The following is a 16,470-nucleotide window of genomic DNA, read 5'->3' as shown; positions in this document are numbered from 1 at the left end:
ACTTCTCATTAAAAAACGCTCTAATGCCAGTAAAACATTCTACCCGTCTTGCTTATGGGGACACTGCTAAACACTCAAGCTTCTGTTTCCTTCATGGCGTATTACAATATTACTGTGGACCCTATTCAATATGTTCTAAGCATTCTCACTCTCATTAAAGTTAACAGTATAGCAAGAGTATACACATTTTAATATTTAATATTTAACACACCCAGTATAGTTGGTATTGATATTCTATGTTTCTCAGAAAATAAAGATTAGAACATTTGAAGCCATCTTCATAATGCTAGAGACAATATAATTGTATAAATTTTAATTTATTTTACACCAAAAGTACATCAAGGAAAATATAAGTTTGGGGGTTTTTTTGCTTCAAGTGTGCATTTTATATATAAACTACATTAATAATTTAGTTTGTATATTTTAATATTAAAAACTTAACCTGTGAACATATGGTATCAAAAACCAAGCTTGCAAGGCAATTATGAAACATTTTTTGCTTCATGTTGGTTGATGGACTGTCAGCCAGGAATATTAAAAACCTGGTTTACTTGCAAAAGAGTCAGGAAAAAATTCTTTTAAAAGCTTCCTTAATAGTAAAGGGTCAATTCATTACTATGTGATAGCTCTTTCAATGCAAGTTTTTATTCTTTACTCTCATTTTTATGAAGTGTGTCTGAGCCATATTAAAAAATGAAGTAATTTAAAATTCATACAAGTCTCTTCAAGATTCCCTAAACCTCTTCTGGTACCTGTACTAGTTTCTATGGCTCGTGGATTAAAAAGATGCCCATGTATAATTCTCCGATATGTTGTAAACATGTTTGGTGCTAGCTCTAGTGGAAATCATTTGAGCTTTTAACTTGATAAAAACATTGAGTCAAAGCATGGCAAAATGCTGTTCTAACTGTTTGATGAGCAGTTGTGTATCTACATGATCTGGAAATGCTTCTTTTGACTTCTGAGCAGCTATGTAACTCCTCTGGAGATCCCCAACCTGCAAGAAACAGATACATGAACTGTCTAGACACAACCATTGCAGTATTTATTGCATAGCTCTGAGCACTATATATTTTGGTCATGATGCTTCTCCCACAAATGTTTATGAATCTGATCCCAAGGCTAAAAAAAAAAATGATAGAGGCCCACACACTAATGCAAGTGAGGGTTACTGGATGGAAAGGGACACGGTACAACAGGAGACTTCCATGTCATTTCCATACCACACAACACAGCGCCATGACTATTTCTTCAGAAAGGTTTTTGGAGGGAGAATTTGAGATCAGATGACCAGGGTCCTGGCTAGAGAGCCTGGGACTATTTGTAAACCATTGTTTTAAATTAGTTATTTGGGACTAGCAATCCAATTTTACCTAATTCAGGTGCAACTTCTATAGGTACCAACTATGTAAATAGGCCATGTGCATGGAGCAGGTTTTGGTTCCCTGCGGGCATGTCTACATATGCATTAATGCACTGTTGTTACTGCACATTAAGTTTAGTACCTCTAATATGAGGTATTAACTAAATGCACTGTAACCAGAACATGGTCTTTTTGTGATGCTTAATGCGCAGTAGACAAATTTTGCTGTGACACACTGTGAGGGAGAGAAAGAGCCAGCAGGCTCCTTGGCTCCCAGGCTGAGCGAAGGGCCAGTGGCCCCAGGTCCGCAGCCCCAAGGAGCCAGGCAGAAATCCCCCTTACCCAGGTGTGTGGGGAAGGGAGGGGCTGGTACTCCCTTTGCTGACATAAAAGGGAGGCCAGGGCTGACAAATAGGAGCGATGCGGAACCGGGAGGAGGACGTGGAGGTGATGGAGCACACCGGCAGACGCTGCAAAGGACGCTGCGAGCCATGCTGAGTGCTGGTAGGAACCTCTGGAAAAGGGCAAAGCCCCAGCAGGTTTTTGAGCCCGGTCTGCTGGCCCCTGCAGGGCATCGGACTGTTTGTTTACCAGCCAGGTCGGATGGAGCCTGGCTGGAGCTGAGTACCATAAAGACCCTAATAGAAGGGCACTTTTTGACTTTGGGTACCGTAGTCCCTGTAATTGGGGCGCAGCTCAACAGTGAGCTTGGACTGTGAAAGGGAAAGTGGATTAAGCCCTCCAAAGGGGCTCTTCAAGAGCCAAAAAAGGGGGTTTGACCCCACAGAGGGCAAGTTTGTACTGGAGGACGACCGCAGACTGCTGGAGCAGCTGCACTGATCAAGGGAACCCCTTTTTTTTGGTCATAGGACTTATTTTGATTGTTCATTTTTCTTTTGTGGACTATCTGAGTGACATACGGATACGTGGCCAGACCAGACGGTTGGCCACCACCCGGTGGAACGGGCGAGGGTGTAGGGGCGGTGGAGCCCTCAGAAGCTTGGGACCCAAGTGACACTGGTGAGACTCATAATTGGACTGCACGCGCCGGACATCTGAACCAACTCCGTTACCATCAAAGTCATGGCAAGCGAAGCAGGCGCATGTGAAACCCCAATTAAAAGTGAGGATACACTAGGCGACGGGCAGGCGGTGCCTGAATGGTCCGCGGGCATCGGTGACATCCCGACACACACTAATGCACAGTAGAATTAGTCTACCGCACATTAAGTGTCTCATGTAGATGTGCCAGCGAAGTATGGAGAGTCACTGGCTGCCTATACACATGCTCGGAGGTGGGGGGGTAAGGAGGGTGTTTTCATTAGAAAGGTTCCCAAATCGCCACTCTAATTAAAAAGTCTCACCAACAAGCTTTAGTTAAAGCATCCCTGTAGCCATTTTGAAACATGGCAGGCTTAATACATGTGATGCTGGAGTGTTCTAATTAAAACGCTAACGAGCATGTCTATAGGCACCCATTTTTACACTGTACCTTGTGCTTCACACTGGAGAAGGTATATTTAATAATTAGGGGGCTATTTTTACTTTGATACTTATACATAAGCCTCTAACATCAGGCAGCCCAGCACTTACTAAGGAGTGTAGCCTTGTATCTAAATTTACAAGGAGGTAGCCAAGGCAAATAAATACCTTACAGAACTCGAGGACCTACACAAGCTGCTATTTTTAATGCTACTGAGGATGTCATAGATTTTGGACTTGAGTTTGACAGAAGTCCGAGTTCATGCTGTCGTTTGTCTCCTAATCCTAACCCATAACATAAATGTTGTATCTGGAAACTTTTCAACAGAGAACAGTTCTCTGGCTATTATACAGACACATGTGCCCAATAAAAGGCTCTGAAGCATGGCAAAAATGTACCTGCTGCCTCCAGGTACTACTTTGTACTATTTCATTTTGGAACATGTGTACTTTAGGTTGGTCCTCTAGGCATCCCACAATGCAGTGGTTCCCCACTGCCCCTAGTTTCATAGCACTCTGGCTGTAACAGTGCCAGGAGTACTGATTGGTGAGCAGGGAAACAGAGCCATAGGCCCAGCCATCCACCTATTGCAGTCTCTGTCTGGAGAGCACCATTGCTATGTGCTGGCACAATGCTTTTCAAGTGCGCTGGGAGGGTTACAGCACGGGCTGTCCATCTGTCCATAGCTGAAACGTTCCATTTCTGAAAATTTTAAAGCCCCATCAAACTGAAATCTTTCAAATATTATAAGTGTCTGTGCCCACAGCCTTGCATTTCTTTTCTAACTACCTTTTGCCAATTTACCTTTTAATTCAGTAACTGAAATGCCTCCTATGACAGAAGGTAAAAAGCAAAATTCAAAGGCAAGCAAGCTTAAAAACAGAACACTCTTCTAGTCAATAAAATGTGGCACAAATCATAGAATCAGAGAAGTGGGCTGGAGGGGACTTCCAGAGGTCTAGTCCAACCCCCAGCCTGAGGCACAATCATCCCTAATCAAACCATCCCATAAAAACCATAATCTAAACTTTACATAAGGTTACCATCAACCCTGACACAACACAGGCCTAACACCCTAACCTGCCACAGGTAAAGTGGGGGAGCCACAGCAGCTAATGTTTTACTTCTGTGAAATGTTGTCAATATAAGCTCAAGAGATCCTAGGTAGAGGCCGTGCCCCCCACTACAGAGGAAGGCAAAAACCCCACAGTCCATAACAATCTGTCCAGAGGGTAAAATTCCTTCCTGACCCCAAATATGATAATTGATCTGACCCTGAGTGGAGTGGCAAGACTTGCTAGCCAGTAACCTAAATAATTAACATTACTTAATTATTAACTAAATTATTTTTTAAAATGAAATATTCGTGTTTCACTAAGCTTATGCAACATTAATAGAATTATTAAAGTATCTGTAAAACAAACATGATCAAAAGAAAGCTTCGAATGACACTCTCAGTTCAAAGTCCCTCTCTGTTACAGTATAGACATACCAGTATTATCTAAAGGTTAGACATTTTGTTTCTTTCTCTACCTCTTCAGAATCCTGTTGCATGAAAAACAAGATTTGTTCAGCTTTTAGATAACAGAAGAATAAAATAGCATGTTACCTTATCAGAGAGAGTCGCAAAATTAAAATGGGGCTCATACATATGAGGTGCTAAAGATGAAGCCGTCTGTAGCAAAGCTCTTGCCTATGTGGATAAAAGCAAAAATATAATGAAACACATGGATTGAGGGGGGAGGGGAGGAGGGACGCGAAGAAACAGCAGAAGGATAAAATGAGAATAATCTGTTCTGTAAGCACACTGTACTGTGTTTTCCCATAAGCCTTTACTAATATAACGCAGTCTTCAAATATACATGAGCAACATTCTCTAGTACATGCAGCATAATATACTTTAATAAGATTGAAATTAATGAAAGCCTTGCCTGAGTTAGCAGGACAGGAGTGGATCCTTAATTATATAGGCAGTGCGGTACTAAATATCAAATAAAATAAATTACACATTCCTCCAGGAAAACTGATTTTAATTCCTACTGGACCTGGAAGTTACCCTGTCTTAAACACTGCATAACAAAGTAATAAGAGTTCTTTAAAACCTAAACTCTTATCCTTTGAAAAGGATGATTTCAGATGTCTTAGTAAATATATTCCCATTGGGTTTAAGAGATTTTCTCCATTTATTTTGCTATTACTTCCCTCCAAAACAGGCTGCTGTAAGTCAAAGAGGCCTGACCTGAGTGAAACAAAAATGAACACATATCTGATATTATGCCATTCCTTCTCCATTCTCCCAGCAGCTTTGTTCCTCTATATTGGTAGGAGATTCAAACTGACAAGAATTCTACTCTCTACAATGTTTGGAGAGCAGATTTCTCATCACTTTGTCTCCCAGGGGCTCACAAGAATGGATTCAGCAGGAGAACTGAAGGATGGCAAGATGTGCATGTAAGCATCCACACTGCCAAATGACCCAGCATTCTGGTTTGTTCAGCCTAAATAGCTAGGATATTAAGACTTCTGGCAAGCTGACAGCAAAACCATTTTATGGTGGGGGAAGCCTTTGGGGAACAGATTTTTAAAACAAATTGTTAAAAGGATTTTTTTGAAGTTGTCAGACTTGACAGGGTACTATTAAATATTGAACAGTCTGCTCAGTAGCCATCAGGCATCATCCTCCTCACTGAGAAGTGAGTTAGTATTAAATCTAATGAAAACATTAAAGCAGTACAATGACTACGCCTATATAAGGATACAGGGTGCTGCAAGTAATGCCACAATCGTAGCGCAACAGAAAGGTCAACTTGTGATTCATCTGTTTTCTTATAAGAACTTTGTTGACATATGAAATAAAAGGTACTCTCATCAGAGAGGCTTCTAAGCAATAGATGGCTATTTTTGGGGTGATACGGGGAGAGGCCGTGAATTTTTTAAACCTTAACAGTATGATTTGGTACCAAATTTTACACCTTTGCAAACGTCTCCCAACAGTCAAGTTGTTCCATACTTTGAACAATTCTGTAACTTACTGTTTGTCAAATATAGCCAACTTTGGCTACCATCCTAGAAAAATGTAATAGCTTCAAATGTTTAATTACTGAATTTTATCTTCATTAGATAGCCCTAAACATTAGCCAATTATTTCTTTGCTATTCAATTTAATAATGTTGTCAGCAAACTCATTGCGTATTTTCTTTTCTGTCAGATTTATTTCCATGATGCTTCAAGGAAACAATTAACTACAAAACTAACAGCTGCAAAATTTCATGGATTACATATGCCAGCAAATTTTTCACCATTATTGCCATTGCTGTTACACAACATACTAAGTAATGAGAAAAAGTTTGGTCTATACACACTGTAATGAAATACATTTATATGGGTAAAAAACAAAAAAATAACATTATGATTGTCATCCCTTGTTTTCAAGTTGTAGACACTCGCTACCTCTCCCACTGTGACTACATTTGCAATTCTAATGTATGTATGTTGTCTGAATATGAAACAAACTAAAACTGAACTTCATGTGTCACAGTATATATCAGTTGGAGGATATAGTTAAATGTTACCTTGGTGATTGCTAGAATACTTGCTGATTAGAAGGCAATTCACCTAAGTACTGTACATCATGCTGTAGTTCATGTATGCATCATAAATCCAGCAGAGCAGTTTTGCAGCTAATGCAAAAAGATTAATAGACCTTACTGAGGGCCTAACTAGGGTGCTGCCACAGAGTACTTAAGGCACTTTGCTCCAGAATTGGGAGGCAAATTTAAGCCTGGTTTTGGGCTCACTGAAGGCTGTTTTCCCCCCACTTCTCTAAGCCCCATCCCTTCACTGCCTTACTCATCAACCCACACCTGGAGGTACTGGGGCAACCAATTCAGTCAGACATGCTATTTATATTACTTCTTTGGTCTGCTGCTTATTACACTATCTGGCATGTAAGCCCATTGGGGACTATTCTGATTACTTCTGCATGTAAACTGCAGGAAAGTCAATGGTATGTGTATCACTACATACAGATACATGCAACATGCTATATAGATTGGGCAAGCTGAGTAAACCAAGCTCTCACTGACTTCAGGGATGCTAGAAAGAACCTTGCCTGAAAGCATACAGTTTCTGTAAAACCTGTCATTTTTTTTGGATTACTACACACATTCTCACATGAAAACATGCTATTATTTAGTTATGTTCAGGGTCCCAATGGTACAAAGGTACCCGTAAAATGGTGGCTATCACTGTATATGAATTTCTATAAATATATTTCCAGTGCAATAGCACAGGCTGTTATTAGTGTTGGGTTTTCCATGGTATTCCATATAAAAAAAATACAATTTATTTAAGAGACCGATACCAAAGTTCAGATTTCTGGCTGTTAGCGACTTTCCTCTTCAGTAAGGCGTACTGAAAGCCTTGCCACTCACATTTCACAGAGATGCTCACTTTCTATCTCAGCCAACAACCTGTATTCTATTGGGGTGCCTACTCCATTAAATTATCCATGGGATAATTTGGATGCTCTGATTATTCGGACCACACAATTTTAATCTTTTTTTTCCCTTTCTGGGCTACCATTTTTATTTATTTTACAAAAAAACCCTGCTAGTTTCCCCATCATTGTCAACTCTGTGTTCCTGTTGGTGAAAAATCTTGCTAATGCAAATAAAGAGATGGGACACCAAACTTAGAAACAAGGTTTAGTCCCCCAAATCAGGAGCCAAATTCCTTTGACAGCTCGGTCATTTGGGCAGTTCTAACCACTCAAACTTAAGAAAAAATTTCAAGAATCAGTGTGAGGGGAAAGCCCACTTACATATTTTAGGCTGGCAAGGCTCCCATGAATGCTGGCCAGGTAACTTGCAACATGATCATCCCAAGTCACCAGACTGGGAGGATGGTTGCCCAGATATCCTGATCTGAACCTGGCATCGTTTCCCGAGTGTGCTGTCTGATTAAATGCTGGTGCTACTTACTACTAGACAGTCAGCCTCACTTGTGTGTTCTTCTGTGAACCAATCAAGTCCCTGTCACTAAGCCTCATTTTTCTCCCCTGAGGGCTAACCTGCTGCAAGTTCTCCCATGTGGAGTAGCAGGCTAAATCTGAACATTAAAGATAACAAAAATTCCCTGAGTTACAGTTGCTAGGACACCACTAGCACTGTTCGTCTTTAGTTAGCACCTGCTCTATCAGAACAGGGAAAGCCACTGTGGCCTGCTATGAAGATCCAAAGGCTCTCTCAAAATAGATTTCATAGATTTCATAGACATTAGGGCTGGAAGGGACCTCAAAATGTGTGGCTGAGCTAGTCTTCACCTCCAAGCAAGTATATCTGACTGATTTTTTACTCACTGCAAACTAAATTTTCCTGAGAGCAAGGCATTACACGAGGTTTAAAACAAGCATAGATTTAAAGTTTGACACCAACCTGCTCAACGTGACCTTTTCGCATCTCCAGAACAGCCAAGTTGTTGTAAGCTTCTGCATGGTCATTGTTACTGGCTAGGGTAAGCTTGAAGCACTGGTAGGCCAAGTTCAGGTCCCCTATTCCCTAAAAAATAAGTTTTGTTTGTTTACTCATCAAAAAGTTGAATATTATATATATTTTAGGTTGTTTAGAAGATCATTTCATCAGATTTGCTGTTGTAGAATAAAATATTAACTTCAATAAAAACAAGAACTTTCTTACTAATTGTTCTCATGTATCTGTTCTTTCCTCCCTGTATAGAAGAAAGTGGTCTAGGAGTGCTGCTTGCACTGTGGTTAGTGCAAACATCAATACCTCCTGTTCACTAATGTTTCTCTATATCATTAATGCAAGTAATAAAAATGTTAGGTCACCTTGAAACTGGCATTGGCAAATACCTACATCATGGTATGTTTTAAATTCTAGGTAAGTCAGACTCTGTATTTAAGGGTCTCCTCCTAATCCGACTGACTTTAGTCAAAGCACAGTCAGGACCTAAATAGTGAACACGTAGTAACACAACAGCAGCATTACTTGGAAGCATATTCTAAGGCATTGTGTAACCCAGTTTGGTGTTCTCTTTCAAAATGAAAGAATTTTACCAAGAAAGCTGAGAAAGCTCTAGTTAATGAACACAGACCAATAAGTAGCATAAACAATTTTATGTTTTATATTTAGAAATTTGTATTTAAACTGTAAATTTCTGTTAAGAAAGTAAACAGTGACAAATCAGAGGTACACATACCTTTTCATTAAGGCAGCGTTGGGTGGTTCAAAGAGGCACAAGCTTTTGTAGGCAACAACCTACTTTGTTGGATGCTATAAATGGACTCTTCAGTTTGGAAAGGAGAAGGCTGAGAGGGGATATGATAAAGGTATATAAAATCATGAAGGTTTGTGGACCTAGTGAACAAGGAACTGTTGTTCACTAAGTCTCAGCATACTAGAAGTAGGGGGCATCTACTGAAATGAGTAGGTGACATTTTTAAAACTAACGAGAAAGTACTATTTTATACAATGTGTAAACTTGTGGAATTCATTGCTACAGGAAGTGGTAGAAGCACATTGCCAGGTTCAAAAAGGGACTGCAAAAATTCATGAATGAATGGCTATTGAACAAAATGGTTGAAGATGTTTTCTTTGGCATCTCTAACCCAATAAATGGTGGATGCCAGGGAAGGTACCGAATAGGGGATAGACTGCTTTACAGATGTCCAGCTCAAAGCTCTCCCCCTGCAGCATCCACACCTGCCACAGTCAGAGACAGGGTACTGGACTACATGGACCATTGGTCTGACCTAATATGGCACTTATGTTATGACTTATGTTATGAAGTAGGCTTGTGCCTGTGAAAGCTTGTGCCTCTCTGAACATTTGTCTCTAAGGTGCCACCATCCTTTGCCTTCTGCCTGACTGCAGACTAACACAGTTAACTCTCTCTCCTGCCTTTTCATACATTACTCTCAGTTCTCATTATATTTCCATAAAAAATATATCCTACAGCATATGGCACTATAAAACTCTCATCTCTGTTAAGAAGTAGCTCCATTTTAATTTTCTGTTTCTCAAGTGGGATGGCACTGGAACAAGTTCCATCAAATGCAGTTTTGTTTGGATAAGGGTGTTTATTTCACCAAGATGTATGCCAGGCTCTGAAAGAATGAAAAATTATCCTCTCTTTTGGTGTTTTTCTGTGTTTTTAATTGATGGCAAACTCATAACTACTACGTGATATAATTTATTCTGTATTATATCAGACTTTAAACTGTACTTTCTTTATATTAACACATTCAGTCTATCATACCAATTGCTGCTATGGCATTGTTATAGTTGTATAGAATGAAAAAAACACTTAGAAGATATTTCAAATATTCATACCACAGCCACGTGTCCCAAATTGTACCAAACATCTGCTGCCTCCTCCTCATTTTCAGCTAAAGAAAGTGCACGTTCAAATGAGGTCAGAGTCATGTCATATTGCTGGGCATAGAAGCAACAAAGTCCCAAATTGTTGAAAAGTTGGCAGTTATAAACACCCATCTGCAGGAGCCGCCTGGTTTGAGAGAACATATCTGTTGTTTTATTTATTTTTTTTAAGATTAATTGCAAGAATGAATTCCATTCAAAATAGAAAGACTCCTCCCCACTCCTGCCCTCACCATGTCTCACTCTACCCCAACAGGATTAGGAAAGACTAGGCATATTACCTAACAATACTTGGAACTAAACCAAAAAAAAAAAAAAATTTATAGCACTTGTGAATTAAAAAAAAATCTGTAGTTAGTCTTTTGCATGGTAAAGATGTATCATTTCTGTCTTGTCCCTTCAGTGGACTTATTTTCTGTGAACAGAATCAGATTATACAAATTTTTCTGTGAAATTATAAAGTAGAACACTTTGGCATTTCAAATATGCTGGTTCATTTGATTTTACTTTAAGTCATGAGTTTTGGCTATATCCTTGCCCTGATCCATCTCTTCTTTTGGCAGCTTTACCAGCTGAGCTTTATGAAGTCACTTCTTTTTACACTCCAGGGTGCTGGACCATGGTGCTTTTCAAAAGACCTTGCAACTCTTAATACAAGCTGTCATGTGCCTCCTGAATATGAATGGAGGTAAGAGTTGGATCCTATGGCTGCTTACAAAGGTTAACACCCCACCCCACAAGCCCCAGCACTTTAAAATTGGTGTGCTTCCATGCCAAGCCCAGCACATACCCAGAAGAGGCATCACATCAGTTGGTCTGGTTCACCCAATGTTTGTATAAATCAGGCAATTTTATAGAGCTTTTTTGGAACTTTTATCTAAAAGATGATTGAATCAGCTTCAGATAAAAGTGTCAAAAAGCCACACTGAAGCACCTGATTGATACGGACGTTGGGCAAGCCAAGTCCAACTAACGCAATGCCTCTTCCGGCAAAGCATGAAGTTTTTTTTGGAGGGAGGGGAAGGGGAGAGGGGTGTTGAAATCTGTAAGCAGCCTATGTTTCCAGATCACACCATACTTTTTTAGCCCCTTCTCACTTTTTTTTTTTATAAGTCAGGTAATCAACAATTGTGATTCTTTTGTGTTTTGTTTTTATTTTGTATGTATAAAATGCTTAAATATAAGTACCATATTATTAGTATACAAGATGTTTTAGAGTAGGCATGCTGGTGATTATTTCTCTAGCTCTTCCACCCCTTTCTATTAATGCATTCAAGTATTTTTCTTGGTGATATCAGTATTAAAAATATCATTCTTAATGTTCATCTAACAGATGTACCTGTAAAACCGCAGTGCTATCTCAGGTTGGTCTGAATAAAAGTGGTTACTACCAATGCATGCAATGGCTTCCACATGAGTGTTGTCTTGTTTTAAGACATCTTTGTAGTACTCTGCAGCTGACGAGATGTTGTTCATTTCCTGAAAATAAAAAATTGCATTTATAAGATACTTATTTTGAAGCCACTAGTAATTCTTATTTGTATCACTTATGATAATCTTTACATTGTGTAATCTGCTGAATTCATCAGAGCTCATAGATAAAAACTCCAAAGAACTAGCACCCTTTAAGGCTGATTTCTGTGTCCTGTTCTCTGAACATAAAGTATAACCTACATTTTGGCTTCATAGTAAAATATACACTGACTTAAACGAGTATAATGCCAGAAAACATTTTACTGATTCTAAGTCAAGGATTAATAGTGCACAGTTATGACAACTACATTTAAAGGTACATCTGGTGTTTTCCAAAGTCTGTTTACAATAGTTACTATGTGCAAATGCTGTTTATACATGCCATGGCAACTCCAGCATTGTATGATAGTTCTAGGCTGCAGGACTCATACTCCGAATTGTTCACCCAGGTATACCCTCTAAAATTGTAATGTTTTGTGGAATGGTTACCTTCAAAGTACCATATTTTCTTACATATAATCCACACTTTCCCCCTACCCCTTGTACCTAGCTGGTGGAAATTGGGGTGTGCATTATATATGGAAAATGATGCTCACCATGTGTTCAGAAATTTGGCAACAAGAAAGCAGTGGCAACTTTAATTGCTGCACCTCTAGGAGGTTTGCAATGTCAAATTTCCAGCCTCATGAAGAATCCCTCAGGTCAGATGACATGACCCCGCACACCAGACTGGGCTGGTGCACAGGGTCGGTCCACAGCTTGACCCAGCACACTGCATTTGGGGCTGCACACTGCATCAGGCTGGACTCAGAACTTTAAAAAATTCAGATAACATGGCCACAAAGACAATGATACAACTGTTATCTCAATTTCTCTCTCTCTAAATAACTCAAAGCACTTTAAAATGGAATTAGATTTGTGCTTGGAGAACACAGGTGAGTTGGAAGATACCAGATACAGCTCTTGGACAAAGAATGCATGATTTCCTTCTGCACATTTGTGTTTGATATAACATCACTACCATCTGTCAGCGTTCAAGGTACATCAGTACTCCTTCTTTTAATGACTGCTTTCTGTTTATGCAAAATGAGATCTTATTACATCTGCCTACAATGAAATAATTCTTAAAATTAGTTCTATTTAAACCCCCCTACTATTTAAGCAACAAAACATTTACACTTCAGTGATTTTTCCTAACTTAATTAATTCAAAGCAACTTATGGTACTAATAAAGGTAGCACAGATCTGCAGACTATCCTGCAGTTTAATCCTACCAACAAGCTACTGGTGACTAAAACATGTGTTTCTTCTGTTTTAGACCAATGAACTTTATGAACCATACACAAACCTGTCTGGAAATAAACCCACATTAAATCAGGTGATTTGTTTTTATACATCAGAAAAGGGAACACATGAACCATCTGGTATATCTAACTACTTGAACAAAAAAACCTGCAAAGAAATCTTGATTTTCATAGACACTTTTTTTTTGTATAACATAACTTGTGCTGTTAGCAATACAACATTTTATTAGTAATAAGCAGAGTGACTTTCTGAAGACCATGCAAATATATTGAAATCCTACTACTTTTAACCTTCTCTGTGTTAGAGGCCACATAATATGCACATACCTCGTGGATTCTGGCAATCCCACAGAGGAGGGTCACTTCTCCAGGAAATCGATCTAATCCTTGCTTGAAAAGATTTAAAGCTGTCAAAGGTTGATCCAAGCGCAAATACACCTAAGAAAATAAAGGTGTGTAAACATGTTGTCTAAATGCCATGACTTGTATGATTTTACAGCTCTCTGACAAAAATAAGAATTATCTGCGGGGAGGCAGACAAGCAATTTTGTTTGTGTGTACATGTGCTAAAAGAACAGACAGAATACGTGTGTGTATCAATTTTGCGTGGTAACATATGTTCAAATGAAGTTCATATAAGCATTAAGGGAAAAATATTGACCATTTTCACTACATCTTTTACTACAAAACATACATTTGAGCTGCACAACAGACATTCTCTTCTATAATTTAGAAAACTATCTACATTGTACACTGGTGCCACTTTAGAGATAGTAAATATTTACTTTAAAACTAAAGAATTATGTGATAGGATTTTTTGCCTTTTGAAAAAAACTGGTCTCTAGGAGTGATATGAGTGGAAAAACCCATGAGGTTCAGTTTTAAATTAAGTGCATTTAAGGTTCATAAAATGAGAGATCAACATGAATAGTTACATTTCTTTAGTGAAATAGTGCATAGCACAGAAAAGCAACATTTGCAAGCTTTCTTCATTTTGTGCCTACAAGCCTTGGTCAGATTTAGACAAGATACTCTCTACTAGTTCAGTCTCCCTGGCCAGCAGCAACAGAAAACAAAGACAATGCTGACACATGCTAACTGTGATGAGTCCTGTAAATACCAGACTGAGGGCACTGACTGTCATTGCACACGCCATTTAAGTAGCAGTCAGATGGTGCAAATTTCAGATACTACTGCCCTTGAACCCACTTTTAAGTTGGAAATAAAAACATTTTGTAAATGAATCGCTCAAGCTATCCAAATCACCAGTGGCAGAACCATAGCTATACCAATGATTCTCAACCAGGGTGTCATAAGTTCCTTGTAAGGGTGCCATTCAAAGCTGCATAATATTAGCACTGTTGGGTATAAAAACCACCTACACATGATTTACAAAATCAACCTGTAAGACTACAAATAGGAATCCATAATGTCAAAAACATTCTGCCCTGTTGTGGCCTTTCTGAGTTCTTTGCAAGAGAAGAACAGCTCTAGTATTTTTCTGCAGTCAAGAAATGACTGGAAGCTAGGTGCTGGCATTTTCTAAGGGGTGCCTTCAATCTAACACAGTTGAGAACCACTGGGCTACACACATTTCGGAATGAAGCAAAATCTCTTGAGAAAGCTTCTTCTAGTGGAATGACATTTTAATATAGTGCTTGATCCATCAACCATGGAAAATTAGCTGGCATTGCTGCTCTCATTTAACATAATGGTAAAGCAGTGGAGCAAAGCACCGATAGTGCATCATATATTAAAGCACCGCAACTAGCAGCAACTCTACTTCAACAACTATACTTTTGGATATCCTATACAAAATTTTGAGTAGAATTCGTTATTGTCACAATTTTAATTAACTGTATACAAGATATGCTACTTAATGCATACACAAAACAATCTTCTTTGAACAGTGATAGTGAGGCAGTTTTAAGGATGGCATACATTTCTTCAGGAAGGGGCTGCAATTTTAAGCTGATCACTACAAAAGCAGTGGTAATTGTAATACCAGAATCAGCGTAGTAAAGCTGGTATTTGCCTAGCATAGTGGTTCTCATCTTCTTTAGACTCAAAGCACCACTCAATAGATTTGAAGAACACCCTGATAGATTTGAGGAACCCCTGAAAAAATGCTAGGTCTTTGTTTTCACTCTTTTTGACTAAAGAAGAATAATTTAGCAATGCTTTTGTTGTAATGAACTCGGATTACAAGAAGTGAGAATTTTTTTAACATTATGAATTCCCATGTGAAGTCTCTGGGCATGTCCAGATGAGTGCACGTGTGTTATGTAGCAGCGCAGACCCATCTGTGGCACTGCAAACTGCACATGCTGCACATACAGGCATTCATCGTGCTGCTAACCTGCAGTGCAGCAGAGTTTTTTTTTTTAACACTGGGACATCCCAGTGTCAAAAAAACACGTGTCTGAAAAAAGCAGGGTAGTGCATGTGGTGGCAGCATGGCCAGCTGGAGACATGCTCCATGCGCTAGATCGCTGCTGCTAGAGCCCTGGCAAGTCCCCAGGACCCCAGGTAAGGCTGCTGGAGCCAGCCCCAGAGCTGGTCCCAGCCTCCCCTACCCCACCTGGGGCACTTGCCACACGCTAGGGCGCACATACATGAGCATTCCTTGGGGGCAAGTAGCAGTGGCACAACTATCTGCTGCTGCTGTTTGTCCCTTGGGAAACGCACATGCACGCTCGTCTGGATGCGCCCTCTTCGTTTATCTTGTGAATCATGTTTGTGCACCCAACAGTGCTCACTTTGTATGGTACCTCTGAAAGGATTTTAGGGCATCCCAGGACCAGTGTTCCCTCTAAGCTGCGCAGTGTGCATGGCTGCACAGGCATGCCTGGCAGTGCGGCATGAGCATACCCATGCAGCCACACACGCCACACAGCTTAGAGGGAACGATACCCAGGAGGCCATGGCACCCTGGCTGAAACTCACTGGCTCAGCATCTCTTCTGTTAAGATGAAAAAGTAATAGCTGCCTGGGAGGAAAGGAATAGGAAAGAATGACACTGACTTTTTTTTCTTTGGATACTTGTCTAGACCCTGACTGCACCAAGTGACACTATCAACTAAGTACACATTTTAAGCAGTGGGACACCAAGGGTGCCTATACATGAGCAGGGAGCCTGCTCCAACATGTCATAATTACTGATTAATCAAGTCTGCAGGAGCATGGTAATTACTATGCTCCAGCAGCCTCTAGAGTCTCATGTATCAGCATCCACACTTCGCAAAATGTTGGTGGGGTCGCTTTATCTAAACCTTGTTGAATGAGCTGTAGATAAAGTGCCCCCACCATCATTTTGAAGTGTGTGGACACCTATGCACAAGATTCTGGAGGCTGCTGGAGTACAGTAATTTACTGTGACCCCCCCAGTAATTTAAAGTGATGAATGAGCTTTAGATAAAGCACCCCCACTGCCGTTTTGAAGCGTGG

General features: G+C 39.8%; 1 protein-coding gene across 3 annotated transcripts in view; it reads right to left on the bottom strand.

Moving 5' to 3' along the window:
• Positions 1-298: 298 nt before the first annotated feature.
• TTC8 (tetratricopeptide repeat domain 8) overlaps positions 299-16,470 on the bottom strand; it is a 62,402-nt gene continuing 46,230 nt past the window's right edge. For all 3 annotated transcript variants that reach the window (XM_090033860.1, XM_090033861.1, XM_090033863.1), the window contains 6 exons: positions 13,351-13,461; positions 11,586-11,725; positions 10,199-10,373; positions 8,282-8,404; positions 4,456-4,539; positions 299-997 (listed from right to left, as the gene is read on the bottom strand). In XM_090033860.1, coding sequence (XP_089889986.1) covers positions 881-997; positions 4,456-4,539; positions 8,282-8,404; positions 10,199-10,373; positions 11,586-11,725; positions 13,351-13,461 — 750 coding nt within the window. In that variant the 3' untranslated portion in view covers positions 299-880. The remainder of the gene's footprint in view (positions 998-4,455; positions 4,540-8,281; positions 8,405-10,198; positions 10,374-11,585; positions 11,726-13,350; positions 13,462-16,470) is intronic.

Source organism: Crocodylus siamensis, chromosome 2, assembly GCF_052110815.1.
Source record: "Crocodylus siamensis isolate JL-2025a chromosome 2, ASM5211081v1, whole genome shotgun sequence".
Lineage (NCBI taxonomy): Eukaryota > Metazoa > Chordata > Crocodylia > Crocodylidae > Crocodylus > Crocodylus siamensis.
This window is presented reverse-complemented; position numbering and strand designations above follow the sequence as displayed.